The 26,119-nt window shown below is 44.7% G+C and overlaps 1 protein-coding gene across 6 annotated transcripts in view; it reads left to right on the top strand.

Annotated features, from left to right (window-relative positions):
• Positions 1 to 26,119, top strand: part of xirp2b (xin actin binding repeat containing 2b) — a 250,156-nt gene that overhangs the window by 108,302 nt on the left and 115,735 nt on the right. For 3 of the 6 annotated variants that reach the window (XM_085986456.1, XM_085986455.1, XM_085986457.1), the window contains exon 4: positions 25,202 to 25,338. In XM_085986456.1, the coding sequence (XP_085842582.1) occupies positions 25,202 to 25,338 (137 nt within the window). Of the gene's footprint in view, positions 1 to 10,311; positions 10,508 to 18,610; positions 18,981 to 25,201; positions 25,339 to 26,119 lie in introns of those variants that run through there. The other 3 variants (XM_085986461.1, XM_085986458.1, XM_085986459.1) reach the window with 3 other exon arrangements.

The following is a 26,119-nucleotide window of genomic DNA, read 5'->3' on the forward strand; positions in this document are numbered from 1 at the left end:
TTGAAGGTGGCAGGGCAGGTTGAGAAAGTGGTTAAAAAAGCATATGGGATCCTGGGCTTCATAAATAGAGGCATAGGCCTAGAAATTCAGTTGGCTGCGCCAGGCGTTAGCGCCTTAGGAGGAGCAGATCTCGAGCGCTAGGCACTTAGCGCCCGGGCGCTGCGCGATCTGCGCCTCGCCCCAACTTCAGTAGACATTCAGCGCCGGCGCAAAGTCTTAGCGCGCGCCCTGCTGCGCGCGCAGATCATGACGTCATTTCATCGTGCATCGCCCTTTGTGCGCCCGGAACCGGAACTTCACTCGCGCTGCCCCATTGTGCGCCGGGCGGCCCTAACGACTGTGAAGTGGAACGGTACACAGCCGAGGCGGGCCGCGGGGAGCGCAAATTAAAGGGCACTTACCCTGCACTATAAATGGCAGCCATTTTGCAGCATTCACTCTTGTGCAACGGATTTTTCGAGAGAGACCAAGGAAGAGAGCTTACTGCTTTGGCCCAACACTAGGACAGGTCTTTTTGGCTTCAGGCCAGAGCTGTGCAATTCTCTTTGCCTTCATTGAGATCTCAATGTTTGCCAGCATATTATGGGGGCTGCATTGGGTGCCAACGCTGAGTTTCAGCCTTATGTCGGAAGGGCTTACAGACACCGTGAGAGAGTGGCAGCCCTGGCTAGACACAGAGGAGGCAACAGGCATCGCCAAGTGAGGCCTTACCCACCCAGGGTATACCGCCAGCAGTTCTCCTATCTCAACATGTCTGCCGCGCAGTGTGTTAGGAGGCTGCGATTCAGAACGGAGGTGGTTGCAGACATCTGCCAGCTGCTTCACAGAGATCTGCGTCCACAGCTGATGCGCAGGACGTCTCTGTTGGTGGCAGTGAAGGTGACGGTGGCTCTCAACTTCTATGCCACCGGCTCCTTCCAATCCGCTACTGGGGACATCGCTAACATCTCCCAGTTCGCCGTGCATTGCTGCATCCGCCAGGTGACCAATGCCCTTTTCAGAAGGAGACGTCAATTCATCTCCTTCCCCATGACCCTGGACAAGCAGCAGCAGCGTGCAGTAGGATTTGCAAGAATAGCGGGCTTCCCCATGGTGCACAGCGCCATTGACTGCACGCATGTGGCTTTGCGGGCACCTCTGGAGCATGCCGAGGATTACCGCAACCGGAAGGGCTACCATTCCCTCAACGTACAGCTGGTGTGTGACCACAGGCAGCGCATCCTAGCTGTCAATGCCCGCTTTCCAGGCAGCAGCCATGATGGCTTTATCCTGCGACAGACAACTGTGGCTGACATGTTCCAGGCACAGCCTCACCCAAGAGGATGGCTTATCGGGGACAAAGGCTATCCTTTGTGTACCTGGCTCATGACCCCGCTCCGCGCGCCCACGAACCCTGCTGAAGAGGCATACAACGAGAGCCATCAAGCGACCAGGAACCTCATCGAACAAACAATCGGCGTCCTGAAGCAACGGTTCCACTGTCTGGATCGCTCCGGGGGAGCCCTCCAGTATTCGCAGGAGCGAGTCTCCCAATTCGTCGTCGTTTGCTGCATGCTGCACAACCTGGCTATCTGCAGGACTCAGGCACTGCCACCTCACGTTGGACCACCACCTCAGGAGGAGGAGCAGGAGGAGCATGAGGAGGAGGAGGACAAGGAGTACCAGCCCAGGAGGGAGGCAGAAGGTCCAAGGGCCGCCCGTCGGCGGCTTATTGAACGTCACTTCCAGGCCCCCTTTCAGGGAATGGCTTGTGCCAATGAAAGAACATGATTGCAGCCGCTGCGCAAGCCCTCAGCCGGTTAACGCAACAAACACTTCAAAGATCAAACATGGACAATGTGAATAAATAAAATGGTTTATTGTACAAACTCAGGGCCCTTCCCACATGAAAACCAAGAACACACGAAACCCCCAAAAAACACTCACACACATGAGTCACTCCCACAACCTGGGGAGGATTAACCAAAGATGTAAATAAAAATGGCCTCATCCTCGGCCTTCAAAAAACAACCATTCCACAAAACACAACATTTGGACACACCCTCTACTTTGTGTCCCGCGAGGGCGATGCCCTCTGCAAACTTTGCCGGCCCCTGGACGCCCTGCTGCTCCTCCTCAAAGTGAGGCCAGTGGCTGCTGCAAGGCTGGGGGAAGGCTCCTGAGGGGCACATGTCGTGACGGCAGATGCCCTTGGGGGTCGGCCTAGACGAGGCCTGGCCCTCGAGGGGCCGGCTGGTGAATGCTGCAGCTGTGGCTGGCCAGCATCAGTCGCTGCAGCAGCTCGTGGCAGCTCCACTGGGGGAGTGGCAGTGGCGGCTGGAGCAATGGGGGCAAGCTGGCGGATGGCAGGCGCTTGCTGGTCGCCTGAGACACTGGCACTCGGCCGGGCCAGCACTGCAGCATGCGCAGCAATCTGCCGAGGGACAGACCGCTGTGCTGCTGCAGCGCGCCGGGTGCCCTGGCGATGCCGGGCTGACACAGCGAGTGTGGCAGCAGTGAGTGCCCGTGTTGCCCTGTTCTGTGACCGCATCAGAGCAGCCAGTGACTGCACGGCACCACTGATCACCTGGCCAGTTGCTGCCACAGAGGCCCCGAATTCGGTGACACTCCGAGACAGGGACTGCATGGCCTCAGGCATCCGTCCCACTACCCCCATGAGCTCTGTGTGCCGGCGCTCCGAGTCCGCGGACATGTCCTCGAGGCGGCGCATCTCCTCGGCGTTGACCGTCCCCGGACTGGAGGCCGGACTCTCCCTCTGGGGAGAAGGCCGCCGAACTGGCCGACCCTTCCTGCGTTGCTGGACGCCGCTGGACCCAGCAATTGGACTCCCCTCCAACCCTTCCCCCACGCTCCCCTCCAGGGAAGACGTCTCCCCTACAGTGGCCGCCTTCTTGCTCCTCCTCCTCCTCCTCTTCTGAGGGGCTGTCACTGGCAACTTCAGGGACCTCCTCCTCACCATCTGAAAGCAGGAAGGCACAAGAGTAACTTTAGAGTGAGGAGAGGGCGTCAGCGAGGGATGCATGAGTGGTGGCATTCAGCGCATTGGTCGGACAGTGGCAAAGGATGTAGATCTGATGCGCAAGTGGGACGAGAGAGGTCCAAAAAATGATGTCCTTACCATTGGTGCCCAGAACAGGGTCGGCATCTCCAGATGCAACGGGGCCAATCACCCGGGCACCCATGATGCGCTCCATGCGCTGTTGCAGCTCGGTGAGCGGCTGGATCTGGGGTCCGCCTCCCCCGGTCACAGTCCGGCTCCTCTTATTATTGGCCAGCTTGGCCTGCAAGAGAAAGGACGGCCTCTAAGTACAGTGTGTAGCCCTGATCTTGTGTGCACTGCCTCCCATGGTCGAATAGCCTGGCCAGTGTGTAGCCCTGATTTTGTGTGCACTGCCTCCCATGGTCGAATAGCCTGGCCAGTGTGTTAAGTGTACAATGTGCAATTGATGTTCATGACTGACCCATAGCTGCTGCATGAGGGCTGGCCATTAGGGCTTTCAGGTCCCTTTGCCCATAATGTGAGGTGCACATGCAAGGATGAGGAGGACACTGGAAAGGGTACTCACCCTGACAATCCTGGCGAGGTCATTTAGTTTCTTGCGGCATTGTACCGCGCTCCTGGGGACCTCACTGTTCGATGTCACCCTGGTGGCGACATGCCTCCAGGCTCTCCGGTAGACGCGGGTCGACGGCTTCCTCCCATTGTCTGGGAACAAAATATGGCGTCTCTTCTCCACAGCGCTAACCAGCACCCTCAGATCAAGCTCTGAGAAGCGCTGCGCTCGTTCACGGGCCTTCTCCATACTTTGAGGTGCTATATGGGTCCAGCAGCAGTGTTCAGGCCTAGCTGGAGGGCGCCAGTGTGCAGGGCGTGGCAGCAGACCAAGTCAACCCTTCCCCCTTAAGAGCTGGCCGGCGCCAGGGTGTCTGCTGTCAATCAAGAAATGGCCGCACCTGTGCTGCGCCCGGCCTCAGCGGTATCGCTCAGCACCTCCGGCTTAGCGCCTAAAGAGAGCCGTGCATCGCCAGTTTTAGCGCTCGAGCAAACTCTTAAGGCGAAGCTAATGAATATCGGCGAAGTGGCCTCGAATTTGCGCCGGGCGCAAACTTTAGCGGTCGCCCGACTTTACCGCCCCAAAAGTGGCTATAATGAATTTCTAGGCCATAGAGTACAAAAGCAAGGAAGTTATGATGAACCTTTATAAAACACTGGTTCGGCCTCAACTGGAGTAATGGCCCAGAAATTGGTGTCGGGGGCTTCCCGTGGGTGCAAGCCCCCGACCTACACTTACAGTTGAAGCCTGGCCCTGCATGGATTTCCTGTCAGTGGCCCGGTTCAGCTCCCGGCGCGCTGTGCTTGCGTGATCCAGCGGTGTAGTTAGTTCGATGAGCCGGCTGGGATCACGTGAGCACTGGGCAACCAATCGGAGGTTGCAAAAGTTCATTCATGAGTTTGATAGTAAGAACTGTCAAACTCATGAAAACTCTGGGCACCCAAAACAGTACTTAAACTTCAAATAAAAGTTTAAAAAAACATCCCACTAATTAAATGAACTATTAATAACTGTAAAAAAATGAATTTAAACAATTATTCAAATTTTTGAAAAAAATAATTTTTTAACAAATCAGGTCTAAAAATACACTTACCTTACTGTAAAGTCTTTAAAAATAATAAACCTGTGGAAAAAATGTTCTAACTTTAATTAATAGACCACTTATCTTTTAAAACTAAGTACTTACGTCTGCCTTTTTCTCGCGTAAAAACTGGAGGCCTTATCGCACGGGCAACCCTGTAAAAAAAAAAGGAATTTCAGCGCGCACGCGCAGACTCCTGCACGCACGCGTTCGACCTCTGAACCCCTTGGTTCAGAGGATCAGAAATGCCGGTTTCCCGCGCATGCGCTGTGCATGCAGAAAACCGGCAATTCCATCGGTCCCACGCGTGAGTACACGATGCTTACTCACGCGTTGGGACCCAAATTACTGGGCCATTGTGTCCAATTCTGGGCACTGCACTTTAGGAAAGATGTGAAGTCTTTAGAGAGGGTGCAGAAAAGATTTACAAGAATGGTTCCAGGGATGAGGGACTTCAGTTACGTGGATAGACTGGAGAAGCTGGGGTTGTTCTCCTTAGAGCAGAAAAGGTTAAGAGGAGATTTGATAGCGGTATTCAAAATCATGAGGGGTCTAGACAGAGTAGATAGAGAGGTACTGTTCCCATTGGCGGAAGTATTGAGAACCAGAGGACACAGCTTTAAGGTGATTGTCAGAAGAACCAAAGGCGACATGAGGGAAAACTTTTTTACGCAGCGAGTGGTTAGGATCTGGAATGCACTGCCTGAAAGTGTGGTGGAGGCAGATTTAATTGTGGCTTTCAAAAGGGAATTGGATAAGTACCTGAAAGAAAAAATTTGCAGGACAACGGGGAAAGGGCAGGGGAATAGGACTAGCTGAAGTGTTCTTGCAGAGAGCTGGCATGGGCTTGACAGGCCGAATGGCCTCCTTTTGTGCTGTAACCATTCTATGATTCTAAACAATCCCATGGCACTATTCAAAGAAGAGTTGGGAAATTATCCTAGTGTCCTGGCCAACATTTGTCCCTCAACCAACACCACTGAAACAGACTATCTGGTCACTAATCTCAATGCTGTTTGTGGAACCTTTCTGTGTGCATTTTTGGCTGCTGCATTTTGCTACATTACAACAGTGACTACACTTCAAAAAAAGTACTTCATAGGCTGTGAAGTTCTGAGGTTGTGAAAGGTGCTATATAAATAGAGGTTTGATTGTTCGTTTCTATGTGTGGTCTAGCCTTTAGGTTTCTGCAGGCTTGAAATAAGAGCTAATGCCCAACTCTTTTAAAAAAAAATATATAAGACCTGTCAATTACAATTTTAAAAGTCTCTTGTTTAAAATGATAAAGCCTTGATTTTTCAGATATCAGGAAAAATGTCCTGAAATTATGTTTTGAAATCTTTTCCTTCTTCTTCTCTTAGGCAGTCCCTCGGAACCGAGGATGACTTAATGTTTTGAACTACCAACATATGAACAATTAATGCATTAGCTAGAATCTTTCTCTCTCTCTCTCTCTCTGTTATTTTAGCATGGCCATTGAACCCCGCACTCCAGGGCATTAAACTCTGAGCATGTTAATCTATTGTACTTTAGTAGCCCAGGGTATAATTTCAGCGCCATTGTCTTTCCCAAAATAAGGCACAATTATATATTAGAATGAAGAAAGAAAGACTAGCATTTATATAGCGCCTTTTCATGACCACCAGACGTCCCAAAGCGCTTTACAACCAATGAAGTAGTTTTTGAAGTGTAGTCACTTGTAATGAAAGAAACATGGCTGCCAATTTGCGCACAGCAAGCTCCCACAAACAGCAATGTAATAATGACCAGATAATCTGTTTTTAGTGATGAATATTGGCCAGGACACTGGGGATAACTCCCCTGCACTTCTTCGAAATAGTGCCATGGGATCTTTTACATCCACCTGAGAGCAGATGGGGCCTCAGTTTAACGTCTCATCTGAATGGCAGCACCTCCGACAGTACAGCACTCCCTCAGTACTACACTGGAGGGTCAGCCTAGAATTTTGTGCTCAAGTCTCTGGAGTGAGACTTGAACCTACAAGCTTCTGACTCAGAAGCAAGGGTGCTACCGACTGAGCCACAGCTGACACTACATTAAGGAATAGTAAGTGATAATTCAGTGCAGTGAACAATCACATTGCAGATGCTGAGTTATCAACCATATTCATGGAATAATTCACCCAATGGCTGTCTTAGAACAAGTAGTTCTGTTGCTAGTCTTTTGGATGTGCACTTTAGGATTTGATTTGTGTGTAACACATTCGTACAATGCAAAATATGATTCCTATTAGAGTATAAAACTATTCACTGCGGGCAGATGGATATTAGATGTTGAAAATATTAAATCGCGCTATGTAATTACTATTCTCCATTCAACCAACCCCTCCAAAGCTTAATTAATAATTTAAGAATATGACGTAAGTCTTGTATCAGTGAAATGCTGAGTTTGGAGACGGCTTTTTAAGCTCTATTATATCTGTTGCTGTGGAGATTAAGTTCAGTTTTGATGAAGTTCAAAAATATGTGGATTTTGTGTGGAGGGCTTCTCTTAAATCAATTCTGGAATTGGAAAGTATTCATTTAAGTGTGAACATATTTTAGTGATATTTTTCATCAGTAATCAACAAGTCTTTAGCATTAGTTATCATACCAGTTTTTATTACAAAAGCTGAAGTAAGTTATTTATTTATGATCCAGTACCATAGCCACTATACTATAATACCCTATGTTACCAAGCCTTAACTTGCACTTTCAGCAGACCTGCAAATTTATAGCTGCTCTTTGCTTTTCCATCAAACAAACATTTTGTAATTGTGTATTTTGAAACCATATACAAATTAATCACTTACTAATAAAATATAATTAAATACAATTAAATACTATTGTTTTTCTGTGGAAGCTCTTCATTTCCCATTTTCTCAAGATTCCAAATCAATCCTGCAATGTCTATCACTTAAAATAAAACTCCAACATTGTAACAAAATGTGTTACCTTGTCTGATGCTTTACTTTTGGTGATAGTTTCTCTCGCACGCGCTCTCGCTTTCTTCATTACTTAGATCCCTGTTGATTACAATCCCATTTCTCCCCAATGGATGATTGAGAAGTCTAGCCCTGCATTAATCACCTCTTTTAGTGCCTTGCACTACACAACCAATAGGAGGTATACTTCAGTGCTGTGGGATAAATCAATTTTCCTTTCAAATGCTGCTAGTATTAGGTTCAAAATTAATTATGCACCCATCAGTCATTCTAGCACCAACATAGATGAAGTATTAAAGAGCAAAGAAAGCATTTCACCAGTGTTGCAGTTTGGTATTGTGCTGTTATTAAACTGGCAGCAGTGTGTTGACATAAAGCTAATGTATTGAGCTACGGAACAATAGGGTGTGGTGGGTTCATGTCAAGGATTTCCCACATGGTAAAATGTTAGCAGTTATACTCACTTCACCATGACCGTCATTCCGCAGTTGTCATAGCAATTACTGAAATGATGTTTGGGAGGGAACAGTACTTGCTTCAGAAGAACTGACTATTGTTCATGATGTGTGTCATGAGATGACCCAGACAAGCACTGTAAATGATGTTTGCCTGTCATGATCAGCATTATCATAGTTGACGTTGTATGTTGTTAGGAACAGCTCTTTATTCGGGTGGGGTCAACATTGTTCTGTACTGTATATTGGCCCAGAAATTCGGGTCGGGGGCTTCCTGCGGGTGCATGCCCCTGACCTGCACTTACCTACCGCACCGGCCATTGAGCTGTGGGCCCACATGCAATTCCGATTCTGGGCCTCCTCCAACTGCTGGCGTGCAGTGCTTGCGTATCCCAGGGCCGCAGTTAGTTCGATGCGTCCCCTGGGATCACGTGGGCCATGGGGAGCCAATCGAAGCAGGGAATGCTTCATTCATAAGTTTGACAAGACCTGTCAAACCTATAAATACTATAAGCCCCAAAACATCACTAAATCTTCAAATAAATTTTTAAAAAACATCACATTTTTTAAATAAATGATAAATTACATGAAATAACTATTTTAAACAATAATTTAAATTTTTGAAAAAATTAATTACATTTTCTAATGGGGCTAAAAATAAACTTACTTTTCTTTAAAGTATTTAAAAATAATAAACCTGTGGAAAAATTGTTTTAATTTTAATTCATTCACCACTTACCTTGTAAAAAGCAGGCCTTGTGACTGCTTTTTACATGTCTAACTTCTGGAGACTTACCTTCCCGGGAAAACTTGCAAAAAAAGCGTAAGTTCGATGCGCACGCGCCGCCTCTCCTGCACACGCGTTCGACTTCTGAACCCCTTCTTTCGGGGAACGGAAGTGCCGGTTTCCCGCGCATGCACAGTGCATGCATGAAACCGGCACTTCCATCGGGCTTACGGGTGAGTACCCCATGCGTACTCACCCGTGGAGACCCGAATTTCTGGGCCATTGTAAAACAAATGTTGTTTGCCTTTTGTATCATGTGACTACATCTATACTGCATATTTTAATATTCTACATTAATCAAATAATAAAACAAAAATTACCCCTTTCTTATTTACTCTTTCTCTGTTTGGATCACACAGAATTGCACAATGTGCCCCTTTACCCAAACCATAGATTTGCAAACTCTGCTTTGAAGGAATCTGTGAAGTCCTTAGATTTCAGTCCCTCTGGAGCAGGGCCTACTGTGATATGCAAGCAAAGTTTCTTGCATTCTGTACTTTTTTGGGGGGGCGGGGGCGGGGAGAGTATCTGTTAACTGACAGGTTTTTATGGCATTGTATATATGTGTATATATATATGTAATATATTCTTAATAAAGTTAGCAATTACAGCAGTGTTTTCTTTTGCATAGCTGGCACTGTTCTTTGGAAATTAGGACAAGGGGTTTCCTGGCATGTCAATATTTGTAGGATACCCTAATTTGAAAACAACTGACCTAAATTTATCTGGCTACTCTGCCAGAAAGATTTGATTTGACTGTCTCCATGGAATGCAAGTTCATGCATGGCTTGGATTTGATATACTGCTCATAGAATTTCTCAATAATCTAATGCAGGTTTCTTCACCATGAAACTGCAGTAATTGCAACAGAGCCCAGAGTGGGCACACAGCAGTTGTTTCCACTAGTGATTACAGCTGGGTTAAAACCTAATAAATCCCTAAATGAAGTTGAAACTCCATATTTTAAACAAATGCCAGAGACTGACTTCAAGGCTGTAATATAATCTCAAGTTTCAGGTGACTGGCAGAAACTGTTTGAACTTAAATTTTGTGCTACACTTCTTGTTAACATTAGTGCCTTTAACCATTCCCAATATATGCTATTCTATATGTGACTTACAGCTCTTTAATTTCCACACAGTTTATTACTTTTGAAGTAATACCAGAACTTCCTTACTGACATTTGCACGGCTCAAAACTCGTTGAGGAAGCTATAGGACAGCACTGTGCATTCCATGATGATTAATATTCTGCTCAAATTCCCTATCTCTCGATAGCAAGACATCTTTTGACATATTAGATTTTGCTATATGATCCATCTATGCTTATTCCTGCGCTATGTTTGAAACTGAAGCTTCTGTCCCATTATCCTAAAGGCTATTTCCATGCCAGTGTGTATGTAATGTATATGCTGGCAGTGTGTGCAGGAAGGGAATTGGGAGGAAGAGCAGCCTCACAAGTCCGGTCTCTTGCAGAGAGGTTAACTCGTCAGTGCACTTCCATTTGTTTCACACTCTGAGTAACTGTGCCGTTTCCTACAGACTGAAACGCAAAGTAAGACATCTTGGGAGATCTTTAGCAGTTAGTTGAACCAAAACTTTAAACCAAATATTAGCTATTTTGAGCACCTTGTTGATTTTTCCAAGATGGGAACTATAAACTACACTGATGGTAATATAAACTCGGGTAAGTATCATCATATTTATTCATGGGCTCAGTCCGAATTCAGACTTCTTTTGTCTTTTATATGTTGTTATCCTGAGGTTGTAAAAAGATGGCTTCAATTATACATTTTTGTTATCACTGAATAGGATTTGATGGTCTTTCCACAATCTGCAATGGGATACAGTACTAACTGGGAAATTATGTCATCCATTTCAGAGCCGCTGTTGTGCAGTTTGTAAGGCCAGTCACAGGATGCATGTAATTTTAGTTCTTTTAGTCAAATGGAGTCCAGAGTAATGAGAGGCAGGATTGAGAGTGTTTTATGAAGTGTTCCACACCAGTCTATTGTGCTTGCTCATACTGGAAAATGTTATGGCTTGTTTGAACACTAAACAATTCTAACATAAGATTTCTATGAAAACTCTTCAGAAATCCAAGACTGTAAACTAATATAATATGAAAAGCAGATGTAACCTGTTTGAAATAGACTGCTTGAGTTTGAGTGTTTATGTTAACAGTTGCAAATAGTGAACGTATTAACAACAACTCGTATTTATATAGTGCCTTTAACATAGTAAAATGCCCCAAGGCGCTGCACAGGAGTGTTATAAACCAACATTCGACACTGAACCACATGGAGAAATTAGGGCAGTAAGAGTTAGGTTTTAAGGAGCATCTTAAAGGAGGAAAGAGAGGGAGCGAGGCGGAGAGGTTTAGGAACGGAATTCCAGAGCTTAGGGCCATGGCAGCTGAAGGCACGGCCACCAATGGGGGAGCAATTAATAGCTTGGATGCTTAAGAGGGCAGAATTAGAGGAGCGCAGATATCTCGAGGGGCTGTAGGGCTGGAGGAGATTGCAGAGAAGGGGAGGGCGAGGACACGGAGGGATTTGAAAACAAAGATGAGAATTTTAAAATCGAGTCTTTGCTTAACCAGGAGCCAATGTAGGTCAGCGAGCACAGGGGTGATAGGTGAACGGGACTTGCTGCGAGTTAGGACACAGGCAGCAGTGTTTTGGAAATATAACTGGAAATATATTGGTCCAGAAATTTGAGCGTACCCTAAAGAGGACTACGCAGGGGGCGCTGCAATTGCCTGTTCACGTGGTCCCAGGCAACACATTAAATTCATGATGGGACCTCAATTAAAATGATTCAGGTGGTCATTCATTAGTTGAATGCCTGGTTGTGAAGATAGTAGTCACCCGAGTGTCCATGGCAGCAGCATGAGCTGCCCAGGAAGCTGTCAGAGCTGTTAGCAGAGGCCAGAAATTGGGCATTTCAGACGCCACTTAAAGGCAACCAGCACCTCTTAGAGGGGAGATGCACTCTGGTATAGAAAATGGAGGAGTCCAGCTCCAACTTGTGTTAAGGCTTCGTGCAGAGCATGGAGACCATTCTGTCCAACATGGGCCGGCCAGTCAGCTCCATGAACACGACAGTGGTGCCCACCATGATGGAGACTCTGCTAACCGCTCTGACAGCTTTCTGGGCAGCTCACACTGAGGCACCTGCTGTCCTCTCTCAGGATGACAGCATGCCTGATTCCCCACCAGCTACGCTGCCAGTGCACTTGTTAGTGCCACACAGCCAGCTGGGCCAGACTGACCACGTTGAGACATTGCAGTCTGCATTTGGGCCCTCAAGGTTTCCCACCACAGCCATCTAAAGTGTCCTCGATGGAAGCTCAGCAGACTTCCACCTCCCAAACTGTAGCCCCTGGGGAAACACTTCATAGGAGCACTAGGATAGGTAAAAGAGCACTCAACACAGGCACTAAGGGGTTGCATCAATGCAATTCATAATTATAACTATTAGATAGAATTAAGTTGTTAAATTTGTCTTTTGATCTGGATTTGCTGTTAATGTTTATATTTGTAGTGAAGTGAGGGCAAGACCTATAAGGTTGGACTAAAGGAATGCAATGGGATGGTGATAGAAAGGATGGTGTGATAAGGATTGTGGAATAGTTGGTGTATTGGGGATGTGAGGGATGGTTCATATGAAGTGCTCCTGGATGAGCTCCTCTCTGAGAGCTATGGCATCTAGTCTCCCTGAAGATCCACTGTGGTTATGGCCACCTGCACAGTGCCTCCCCCCCCCACTTCTGCGAGCTGCTCCTGCTCTCTCCAGTCTTCCTTGCTGCTCCCCCTCCTTCTCCAGCCCCAAAAGCAGCCCTACCAGACCACCTATAGCTGCAGTAAAACTGTTTAGACAGCAGCCAGAAACGGTGCAGCACTGGCAAGATCTTTTCAGCAGTCACAATTCAGTTTTCACAGGCAGAAAACAGGCCAAGAATCACCCAGAAGTTGACCAGTAGCCTCAACTGACAAGCTATCAACTAAACTGTAAGTAGTGGATGATGTGGTGTATGTAACCTGTTCCACCTTAAGAGAACTACCTTAAGAGATGTACTACTTTCTCTTGGCTGCTGTATACTGTAATACCGGTGGTGACCACACCGGTATATAAACGTTGTGTAGTGATTTGCTGGGCAGTTCAGCCCTGACCTCCGAATAGTAAAGACCTGTTAAAGTTATTCTTGTTGTCTGTGTCCAGTGATTTATAATAAGCATAACTGTGACATACAGACTCAACAGTGGCGACAAGTCCGATCTTACCCTGCGGCAGTTTTACATCCAAGGCAGCTTCGTCCTCAGAATGGGCGTCGAGAAGAGGCATCCGCCCTCATCATTCTGCTGAGCACCACATCGCATGGGAGGCATCAAGAACCCGGGTTAAAAAGAAAAATTCTGACCACGAAGCCCTCCATCAGCGACAGGCAGTGATCATCCCTTCTACCACGGTGGTGGGTAAGCCGACCAGCGACACGAGCAGAAAGTCGGCCGCGTTGGCTGTGGAGTAGGGGAGAGAAAACGGAGGAAAAAGGGCGGAGAACTCGACCGCGGCCGGTGAAAAGGGCCGGGCTGCAATCGGGGCCGAGAGGCGCAGCGACTGGGGCAGCGTTAAGGCCACGAGAACCACAGAGAACTCAACCGCAGCCGGTGTAAAGGACCGGCCTGCAAGCGGGGCTGAGAGGCGCAACAGCAGGGGAAGCGTGAATGCCCACGGGAACCGCGGGGGAGCAAAAAAGCAGCGTCGGGGAAATTGAGAACCGCTGGGGAGGCGAGAATGGCAGCAGCACGGCAATCGCCATTGCAGCCAGCGGGGGAAGAAGGCAAACGCGGGAAGCCGCCATTGTAGTCGGCGGGGGAAGAAGACGAGCGCGGGAAAAACCGCCAAGCGCGGGAAGCCGTCATTTTAGTAGGCGGGGGAAGAAGACAAGCGCGGGAAGCCGCCATTTTGGGAAAAAGAAAATTTAAAGAAACTTGCAAGGATGCCTAAACATGGTAACATCAATGCTTTTGATAGCGATGTCGAAGATTGGGCCACGTATGTAGAACGCATGGAAGTTTATTGTAAAGCAAATGAGGTACCAGATGATAAGAAAGCACTAACCTTATTAAACTCAATGGGTGCAAAGACGTACGGGCTATTGAAGCACCTTGTATCACCAGATAAACCGGCGGATCAGACTTTCGCGAATATTGTTACTGTCCTGAAAAATCATTTAAACCCCACGCCACTGCTGATAGCGGAACGATTTAAATTTTACAGAAGAACGCAGCTGAAAGAAGAAAGCAATGCTGAATTCTTAATTGAACTGCATAAGCTATCAAAGTACTGTCAGTTTGGAACAGGACTAGCAGATGCGCTGAGAGATAAATTTGTGTGTGGATTGTTAAAAGAAGGAACACAAAAGCGACTGCTAGAGGAGAATGATCTTACGCTTGATAAAGCTGTCACTATTGCAGCATCGCATGAAGCCGCAGCGAGAGGCACTGCGGAAGTGCAGCTAAGGTCATCGGAACTCAGCACCAATCAAATGGCCTTGGGTACAGTAAAGTGTTATCGTTGTGGAAAGACAACGCACGATCAGAACCAGTGCTGGTTCAAAAATCAGGAATGCAGAAAATGTGGCAGGCTTGGTCACATAGCTAAAGTGTGCCGGTCAGGAAAGAAGACCAGCAACAAAAAGTCACCGCAGGAAAAGTGCAGAAAGGTACACAAGGTGACAGAGAACAGTTCGGATGAACAGAAGTCAGATTCAGACTCCAGCAGTAAGGAACTGGGTTGTCTAAGAGTACACAATGTGGGTAATGAAGCAGACCTCCAAACTATCTGGGTCACACTCCAGATAGCAGGAGTCCAAGTGAAGATGGAATTGGACACTGGATCAGCATTGATGGTCATGAATAAGCAAGATTACAAAAGGTTATTCCCACATATTCCCCTACGGGATACGGAGATTGTATTGAAAACATACACGGGGCAAAGAGTGTACCCCATCGGAAAGATAAAGGTAAAGGTGGTCCACAAGGGCAAAGAAAGCCGAGGAATGGACTTATATGTGCTACCTGAGGGAGGTCCACCACTACTGGGACGGGAGTGGATCAGGAGAATAAATATGGACTGGCATTCCTTAAAAGCACTAACGGTAGATTCCGGTAAAAAAGATGTCAAACCTAAACGATTGTCCAGAATATTGGACGATGCTAAAGAGGTGTTCCAACAGGGACTGGGAACACTGAGAGGAATTACGGCAAACATCAAGGCTGAAGAACATGCAAACCCGAAATTTTTCAAAGCCAGACCGGTACCTTATGCGATACGACCTGCTGTGGAAGCTGAGCTGGAAGGGCTAGAACGTTCAGGAGTACTGTCTAAGGTGGACTGGAGTGAGTGGGCCACGCCCATTGTTCCCGTCATGAAGCGTTCATCGAGCAAGAAGCCGGGGGAACCAGGGAAGGTTCGCATCTGTGGAGATTTCAAGATCACTGTTAATCCGGTGCTTCACACGGTGCAATATCCGCTTCCGCGGATTGAGGATATCTTCGCTTCGTTGTCTGGCGGGAAACACTTCACCAAGATAGACCTGGCGCAGGCGTACTTACAGATGGAAGTTGAGGAAGAGTCACGCCAGTATCTCACGATCAACACGCATAGAGGCTTGTATCGGTAGAATAGACTGGTTTTTGGAGTGGCATCGGCTCCAGCAATTTGGCAGAGGGCCATGGAGCAGGTATTACAGGGAATTCCAGGCACACAATGTTACCTGGACGATATTCTGATTACAGGAGATGATGATGAGGAACACCTTGCAAATTTGGAACTGGTGCTCACCAGATTGAAAGAATATGGACTTCGAGTTAATCGCCAGAAATGTGAGTTCTTTCAGAAGCGGATCTCGTACTGTGGTCATGTCTTTGACCAGGAGGGGCTTCATAAGTCTCCTGACAAGATCGAAGCTGTTGTGAAGGCTCCCGCTCCGGATAATGTATCCCAGTTGAGGTCGTTCCTAGGGTTGATTAACTATTACCATAAGTTTCTGCCAAATTTATCCACGGTGCTGCACCCGCTGAACGCTCTTTTGCAGAAGGGAGTAACATGGAAGTGGAGCGAGGACTGTAAGAGGGCCTTTCGCAAAAGCAAGGCATTGATCACCTCAGAGGAAGTGTTGGCTCACTTCAACCCAACGCTGCCCATTCGGTTGGCTTGTGATGCTTCTCCATATGGTATTGGGGCAGTACTCTCACACAAGTTGCCAAATGGCTTGGAGAGGCCAGTTGCGTTCGCATCCAGATCATTGACCTCCGCTGAGCGCAACTATGCTCAGATAGATAGGGAGGCTCTCAGCCTTGTGTGGGGAGTAAAGAAGTTTAATCATTATCTGCAGGGCCAAAAGTTTACGCTACTGACAGACCACCAGCCGTTGGTATCCATTTTTAACCCTAAGAAGGGTGTTTCGGTGATGACAGCACAGAGGCTCCAGAGATGGTCCCTTTTCCTAGGGGCACATCAATATCAGATAGAATTCAAAGGTACAAAGCAGCATGGTAATGCTGATGGGCTGTCGCGCCTGCCACTACCTACAGCGGAGGAGGCACCGACGGTTGACCCTGTTGAGTTATTTCACTCGACCATCATCGAATGTTTACCAGTCACCAATGCAAGTATTGAAAGAGAAACCAGGAACGACCCGACACTGTCCCGGGTCTACGAATTGACAGTGAAGGGATGGCCAGCACATGGTGATCCACTGTTACCGGCATTCTCAGCAAGACGAGAACAGCTGTCCGTCTGTCAAGGAACATTGATGTATGGAACAAGGGTGATTATTCCTCCTAAGTTAAGAGAGAGAGTTCTAAAGGAACTGCATGAAGGTCATCTGGGGGGAGTCAAGATGAAAAGCCTTGCTAGGGCTTATGTGTGGTGGCCGGGTATCGACCAACAGATAGAGGACCTGACGAAAAGCTGCTCAGGGTGCCAAAAAGTGCAAAATGCACCTCCGATTGCACCGCTGCATCCATGGGAATGGCCTTCAACCCCATGGCAACGTGTACATATTGACTTTGCTGGTCCATTCATGGACTCCATGTTTTTAATTGCGGTGGACGCACATTCTAAATGGCCAGAAGTGATTAAGATGACTACCACTACCTCGGAAAAGACGATCGCGGTGCTAAGAACGATATTTGCAAGAAATGGATTGCCAGAAGAAATATGTTCAGACAACGGACCGCAGTTCGTGTCAGAAGAATTCCAGAAATTCATGAAGAACAATGGGGTGAAACATTATACCTCTGCCCCATATCATCCGGCTACAAACGGGTTGGCCGAGAGATTTGTACAAACGTTCAAAAAAGCAATAAAGGCCATGAGCGAAGATCAGATTCCACTACAACACAAGGTGGACAATTTCCTACTGGCATATCGAAACGCCACTCATGCAGTGACAAACCAAAGTCCTGCCATGATGTTCTATAACAGGAGGTTGCGGTCCAGGTTGGACTTGTTAAAACCAAATGTGCGGAGGGAAGTCGAAAACAAACAGTTCCAGCATATAAATAACAAGACCACTTGGAGTTTCGAAATAGGACAACCAGTGTTAGCCTGGGACTATAAAAATGAGAAATGGCAATCTGGAACAATTCGGGCCAGACAAGGACCCCTGATGTACACGGTAGATATTGGTGAAAATGTAATACGACGTCATGCTGACCAACTGGTAGAATCGAGAACAAGGGTCGAACCCATGGTTACGGCAGAGACAACCGTGGAAGAAGTTAGTGAACCTGAAGCATCTACCTCGGCATTGAATGTACCTGATGATGATGTCCAATCCATAAGAGATCAACTAGATGAGTCACCCCAGCAACGAGAATCAGAGACCCCTGAAAGGCGTTATCCAACTCGGATCAGGAGGCCTCCTCAGAGACTGAATCTTTGAACTGTTTTGCATGAAGTTGTATATATATATATATGTTATTATGTTATGTTAAATGGGGATATACACTGTTAAGCTAAAAAGGGAGGATTGTGGTGTATGTAACCTGTTCCACCTTAAGAGAACTACCTTAAGAGATGTACTACTTTCTCTTGGCTGCTGTATACTGTAATACCGGTGGTGACCACACCGGTATATAAACGTTGTGTAGTGATTTGCTGGGCAGTTCAGCCCTGACCTCCGAATAATAAAGACCTGTTAAAGTTATTCTTGTTGTCTGTGTCCAGTGATTTATAATAAGCATAACTGGGACACACAGACTCAACAGATGAGACCATTAAATAGCGCTCCTGAAGGGTTCTTCCTGCCTGTTAGTGCCATAAGTTGCTGATCAAGTTGATCATGTGGTGCGTCCAGTGCTAGGGCAGACCAATATCAGAAAAGGGTCCTACCACAAGTATCCTGGATGCCTATGGAGCAGCCCAATCCAATATTGCGGGTGGCGCACTTCCGGCTCATAATTAATAGGCATCCCCGCCCGCCATATTGAATGCCTAGGTGCCTGTTTTGCATCATCAAATTTCTAGGCCTATATTTTTTAAATCATTGATCACTTGCTTAATGTAGGCAATGGATCATTTGAATGGAAGTTACATTTCAATTAAAATGTAAAATACCAGTGGCTGTTCTGTCTAATTTAAGATAAATTGTCCTGTAGAACATTCATTCTCTCCAATATAGAATTGTACAGCATTGTTCACTTTCCTATAATAAGATGTATTGATAATTATAGCAGGTGCTTAACCTAATGGCTTCAACTTGTTTTATACCCTAGTCAATTTGATTGGTTTGACAGGTGCCAAAGGCATTTGGAGGACAGCATGAGTCTGTCTGTCTTGCAAAATAGATTTCCAGCACAAGTAATTGACTAGATGTAGCATCTATAGGCCTCAACTCCTAAAAATAACTGGATTCTTCCTTACAAGCAGCTAAAATAAAATCAGCTGTCACCATCAAGCCTGAGAGGAGGTCGAGGCAGATGTGACTGGAGCTGGTCTCCAGTAAATTGCTGCAATAAGAGGGATTTTTCACTTTTACTGGACATAAGGTACAAAACACTGCTGGTACAGGATTAAAGAGAAGTCGCTTCTACATAAATTGCTGATTTTCAAAATCTTACCAACCGAACGATTGCTGAACTAAAGGGGTATGTATGAAACATCCTGATGTGTACTAAATATACTTATCACATATGCAGTAGATTGATTTTCATTAGTTACGCAAGGTTTTCTTTCTCTGTTTGAAGTATGTTATATGGGTTGAGTTTACAAAGGTAAAAACCAAAGGTGATTTTATCTTTTTTTTAGAATACCATTAGTGTTTATGCTTTTTTTTCCAAATTGCATTTAAGTACCAATCTTTTGAAATTACAGTAAAGTGAATATGCACGGCCAAAAATTGCCTACTTTAGCAAAGTGTCAGTCATTCCAGTATATTTGTAACATTAAACCTGATCTTGGTAATTTCCTCTGCTGGTCTTGAGGGGAACTTTTAATCCAAAATGCCTCTAATAGCCAAGCAGATTCTGACGATAAAAACGTGCTAATTCATGCAACAATTTCCTCAGATCTCTAGTTGTTTGCTTGAATAGATACTATTTATATATTTATATTTATAAATGCAAATCTTTCTTTCTTTATTTTATGAGAATTGGAATATATTCCATTTCTGTCTCGCTCTCCACAGCAAATTGCTGTCTGAAGAGTAGAGGATGGCAACAGTCTTTCAGCCTTCTGTACATGCAACAGTGAACACATAAGAACATATGCTCCTTTGGCCTTTTTTTCCCCATATCTCAGGACAAGCAACAACAACAATAACATTTATATAGCACCTTTAACATTGTAAAATGTCCCAAGGCACTTCATATGAGCGTAATCGGACAAAAAATTGACACCGAGCCAAAGAAGGAGATTTTAGCACCTTGCTCCCTCGATAGGCAGCCAGTTGGAACTTGTCACGAGGGCTCAAACCAGTACCTTGCTGCTCTGCGGTGTGTCAGCGCATGAACTCAATATTCCTCTTACACTCTTCCTTTCTCACAGTAATTCCTTATCCAGATGAAATATGTAGTCTACATAAAGCTTTACTTAAACGTATAGTTAAGGTGCTTGTTCCTATGCAACAACGAACATTCATACAGTGCTATAGACAAAGGCAGTGGTTGAAACAATTGCAAATTTACAGACTTAAATGTCGGCATGTCCTTTTGTGAAGATTTAATTCGGTAAATAACACCAGACCTCATGAGACACTGTAAAAAAGAGACTTCAGGGAACAGTTTTATCCAATCTTGTGCAGGCCATAGTTTCTGGCTCTCATCAATATCTTTCTTTGTGCTGTGTATGTACAAAGATAATGGATACTCGGCTAATGTGAGGTGCTCGGACTAATCTGCATGTCGTTCCATTCAATATTTGCCTGTTATCAAGGAACTTTGACAGTAAAATAACAATAACAATACACATCATTCTTTGTCAGCTAATAAACAAAAGATAACATTTTAAGAGAATGGCTATGCTAGATTTGTTGACTATTTGGTTTAAAGTTACTTTGTATGCAGCTCATATTTTTTAAACTGGCTTGGTTAAAATATCCGATTTTAACAGTGGCCATTGACTTGATGCTTGCTTTCTCAAATGGAGCGGTTATGTTAATTATCCATTGAAAGACCTGTCATGAAATGAAGCTGTTGCTAAGCATTAATACTCTAGATTTTGCAGTGTATGTGGGTAATCAGAAAGCTGCTGATTAATGTGAAAAGAATGGCAAGACTCACTTTTCTAAAATTTGATTTTTACAGGGTCAGTTGATCATCATGCTATAAAACGGGCTGAATTATTTTAGGCCATCCTGGGTACTGTGATCACTTCACCTTCCCATGTTAAGTAAGCCCTTAACTTCACTCCCAACCCATCATAAGGCATCCTAGGTCTATCACTCTTGACTTTTTAAAACAGAAATATATGACAAATGTGCGATCTTGATAATAAGAGGTACTCTTATTCTAGAACCGTATTTCTCCCAATCAATTCAAAACTCCATGAGTATTTTTGCTTGTGTTTTTTTTAACTGTCTGACCAATACCTTAAATATGTGCCCTCTACTTTTTAAAACAGTGACAAAAATGACACCGTTTATTTTAAGAGATTGCTGTGCAAGTATCAGATCTAATAGCATTAACCTGATAGGTTTGCAATTGCATGCTAGTTATAACTCATAAGGGTGGTTAAAAGTTTTAAAATGGAACATACTGTGATCAGATGGCAGTCTTTGTCAGCCCGCATGCTTCCAATGTGTATTTGGAAATTATTCTAAACAACATGGGGGGAGGATTTTTAAAAATATCTTGGATTGTATTTGTGAAAGAAGTTCTTCTGTTTTTGTATTATGATCTAGAGAATCATAACATTGCCTCCACTAAATAGTATCTTGGTCAGGGCTGTGTGTTAATGATCTCTGCACAAGCCTTTGCAGGCACTATGTACTTGTACTTAAAATTTCCACTTGTGAGTTTAAATTTGTTCTTATCTGATGTAGTCAGTTAGTTTAAAATAAGGAAAATGACATGTTAGTGGTAGCTATTGACTGGCAAATTCCATCAAATAAAACAGAATAACAATATAAGCATTTGAAGTGGATGGGGTTAAAAATAGAAACTATTCTCCAAGGTGTGAAGAACATCTACTGCTAAGAAAATGGGATGTTATGTGAGGTTATGAATCACTTTTTATGAATTATCCACTAGCTGCCTACTTTCTATAAGACTTGTCCCATATTGCAACTGCGATTGAGCAGTAGGTTGCAGAACTGGCTTGCCGTTCCGCACAGTGGCGGAGCTGATACTGGAAACCCAATAGTGTGGGGTCTTGTGGCTAATTTAGATCTGTTCTGTCAATCAAAACACTTGTTTTCAAGCTATTGAAACTGATAACTTGTCTAATGTATTGAGCTGGGGTTGCACCTTCAGTAAATTGAAAAGATAAACAAAACTATACTGCTTTAGTCACTATTTTCAAAAGAGAAAACTTTATTTGACATAGACAAGAAATTGTTAAATAAGCAAGTACAGTGGATTTGCATTGCTCCGCTCAGTTCTTTTTGTTACATTTTTTGAAATATAACAGCTGAAACTGGACCAATATTAGAAATTGATATCAACTGGTACTGTATAGTAACAGAATAGTAGAAACATGACCATTTGGCCTTCTTTATCAGGTGACCTATCTTTACTTACCTCCATGATGAAAAGTGTCATTTATTAGTTGTAGTTTTGCGAATAGAAAACCTGTCAGGGTATAATTGTGCAGGAATGGTTTGATGCAGGATATCCCCATGACTTTTCCTGGACAACTGTTCCTTCTTGGAATTCAGCAATTGCATTTTTTCCTCTCTATTCATGGTAACCTCCAATACGCACAGCAGGCTGCTTGTGGTAGCATTTGCAGATCTTCAGAAGCTTCCAAATATTCCTACTGCTATTTAAAGGCTTGCATTTTCCATTGACCAGCGAGCTGAGGGGATTGAGGGCGAATGACTGCAGTGAAATACTGGGTTCCACAGAATGATTTACAGATGCTGCTCTTGAGATATTGTATGAAGCGAGTCATAGGTGGACTGCCATGTTCGGCGCTTAAAGACAATCTCCCCATGGAAGAGTCATCCAAAACATATGTTCTTGTTCTTTCTACTCTCAGTTACTCTCTACTCAAGTACAAAACTACTACACACAATATCTTGTAATATAAGCATTGTTTAGTTGCTCTAAAATGGCTTGAAGTGTTATGGCCTTGTGGCAATGTTTCAAATTCTATGTATGTTGATGGTGTGCAATCCTGAGGCATGGGTATGCACACGATTCAAAGAACAAGCAGCAAGATTATAGAAGGGTATAGGGGAGGAACAGATTTGGAGTAGGCAACACTTTGCACCAAGCAACTTCTGAGCCATCCACTGAACACATGGTATAGGTGGGTACTGTACCCATGACAAATTATTTCACATGTGTTCTTCTTCTCCATCTGGTCTGAGGCCCTGCAGGTTAGTGTGCAATGCCGAGCCTTCTTATCACCTGCTGCCATGAATGGTGTCCGGGTGCCCTCCTTGGAGGATGATCTGAAGTGCCAAATTGAGAACCCTCCTCACTCCTACCTAATGCAGCTGCTTAGCTACTTAAGTCATTCCTCAAACACTACTCATGCACTTGCCTACAAAATCAGTTTTGTGCCTTCACATTGGGTTTCCTTTCACTTCCTTCATGTTTGACACTTCCTCTCCTAACCCCACCCTCACTCCAGCCTTGGCAAAGCTTAAATACCTGAAACTGAGTATGAAGCTTGATAAAGCTGAACTGATATGGCCATGTGTGGCACTATACCAGCTGGCTGATTCTGCCCACCTTCTGCCACATCCACTGTCAGCGACTAGATGAACCAGAAGTGGCATCATCTGGAGAGACAGCAGCCTGATCCATGCAGCTCCTCAAAGTTAGGCAACTGTACATTGCATTAAACTAAACATTGGGTCAATTTCCCGAGTGTGCACCAGAGAGATACCTTGCCACCAGCAGAGACTCAACATTTAGACTATGTAATCACTGTCTGTTGTTTACAAATATGTTTTTCCTGGTATTAAAGCCAGGAAAACATGATCCAACAGCCGAATTTTTCAACTATGCTTCTACAATCAAATGGTTAAGTCTGGAGGGAGGATTTGTCAAGTGTTCCACACCAGTCCTTAGGCTTGCTGTACTCACTCATACTTGAGAATTGTAAGAAGTCACACAACACCAGGTTATAGTCCAACAGCTTTATTTGAAATCACAAGCTTTCGGAGCGCTGCTCCTTCTTCAGGTGAAGTGGAGAAATGCATAAAGACACAGCTTATATAGTCAGAGAATCATGTCAGATGTTTACAGGTAACCTTTCCAACTGCCATTTATCACACCTCGGCAGAGAGATAATCACAGCAGTCAAAGGTGTGAATGGTGTCCAAACAGGTCAGTCAGGGAAACATTACATCAAAGAACAATGAGGTGGGGTCACAAGGGGTCAAATATTGCAGATGCTGGGGTCTGTATGAAAAACAAAAAAAGACAACAAAAAAAATGTTTTTTGTCTGTTTTTTTGTTTTTCATACAGACCCCAGCATCTGCAATATTTGACCCCTTGTGACCCCACCTCATTGTTCTTTGATGTAATGTTTCCCTGGCTGACCTGTTTGGACACCATTCACACCTTTGACTGCTGTGATTATCTCTCTGCCGAGGTGTGATAAATGGCAGTTGGAAAGGTTACCTGTAAACATCTGACATGATTCTCTGACTATATAAGCTGTGTCTTTATGCATTTCTCCACTTCACCTGAAGAAGGAGCAGCGCTCCGAAAGCTTGTGATTTCAAATAAATCTGTTGGACTATAACCTGGTGTTGTGTGACTTCTTACATTTGTCCACCCCAGTCCAACTCCGGCATCTCCACACCATGGATACTTGAGAATGTTATGGTCACCACCATGTCCTGTAACAGGTTGTTTGCTGATGGAAAATCTATTCCATTGTGGGCTGTAGCAAAAAAAAATTCCTAATATTGAAATGGCTTTTATTGCGGCACCTGCTAAGCAATAGGTTTCAGTGGTTTTCGTTTAGTAAGTTTTCGATGTATGTGTCATTAAACAACTAGGTGGATATGAGGAAACATTTGAGAATGATCATGGTAAAATAGGTACCAAAGCTACTAACACATCTCTAGATAAAGTGACTACTTTGGTCATCTTTTGTGTACTAATATCGTTTTAAGAATTATTTAAAACATTTGCTTTGCATGGAAGTTTTAGACCCAACAACAGATACAAAAGTTTTGACAATCCTTTGGGGATATATAAAATAATTTCATAGCTACAGTAAGACTGACCGGTTACGTTCAAACTACTTCCATGTTGTGCTTTTGTTTTCCTGTATTAAGGCCTCCCCCTCTACCCCCAAGTAACTGCAAGTCATTTTCCATTGTTGCTTGGATGCATAGAAAGTCCCAATGCCTGCTCTTTCTTGATACCATAATCTTCTATGCTCGGTTTGCTTAGTTATTTTTGTGTCTTGCAAAATAGTACCCTGTATAAACAATGATAATTGTTAGAAAATGAACCACAAAGACAACTCATCCATCCTCAAGAAACATGTATTATTAAAATAAAATGGGTCTCCTACCTCTTCATTTGTTTTTTGACTTATTCAATCCTCTCCCCAAATGGAGAGGGGGTGGGAGGTGAGGGTTAGCATTGTGATTCATGATAGTACACCTAGTATCTTTCTCTGTGACTTAATGAACTACTATTATAAAGTCTTGAAATCCAGTTGTGTTCTCATTTCCAGCTGCTGTCATATCTGATGAGCCTAGCCAGGCTGACAGTGTGCCTCTTGATATCCAGGAGACTGTCTCGCTTAAGGACAGATTGGCCATGTACCAAGCAGCTGTTTCTAAGAAGGAGAGCAGCAGCTCTTCAGTTGCCGTAAGTAGCAATCTTACTAATTTTTTTTTAAAAAGCTGATCATTATCAAATTTCAATGTTGTTGTCCTTCAGTGTTCGCTTGTATAGTACAAAGACTGATGTACTTGCCCTTCGATCAATAGATGAGCTTGAGCTGTAGGACAACTTGAATCCCAATAGTTGTAAAAGTGGGAGACATGCTGGGTTTACTTTTCTTGGTGGAAGGGCAGGGTAGAAGAGGAGAAGCTTATTGTCTGCCATGTTTGAGACTTGGAACTAAGGCAATATATAACACATTCTTGTTTCTGTTTGCTTTAACTTATTGGCAGCTTTCTGCATCTGCATTGTCTTTATCCAATTGACTTATAGGCAAGAAATGCAGTCAAAGACTTCATAGAATCATAGAATGGTTACAGCACTGAAGAAGGCCATTTGGCCCGTCGAGCTCGTGCCGACTGTCAGCTAATCCCACTCCCTTGCCCTTTCCCCATAGCCCTGCAATTTCTTTTCCTTCAAATACTTATCCAACTTCCTTTTGAAAGATAAGATTGAGTCTGCCTCCACCACCCTTTCAGGCAGTGCATTCCAGATCTTAAGTACTCACTGCGTAAAAACGTTTTTTTTTACGTCGCCTTTGGTTCTTTTGCCAATCACTTTAAATCTGTGTTCTCTGGTTCTCGACCCTTCTGCCAATAGGAACAGTTTCTCTCTATCTACTCTTTCCAGACCCCTCATGATTTTGAACACCTCTATCAAATCTCCTCTCAATCTTCTCTGCTCCAAAGAGAACAGCCCCAGCTTT

This window comes from Somniosus microcephalus, chromosome 4, assembly GCF_052327205.1.
Source record: "Somniosus microcephalus isolate GS21.2 chromosome 4, FLI_Smic_1.0, whole genome shotgun sequence".
In the NCBI taxonomy this organism is placed as follows: Eukaryota; Metazoa; Chordata; class Chondrichthyes; order Squaliformes; family Somniosidae; genus Somniosus; species Somniosus microcephalus.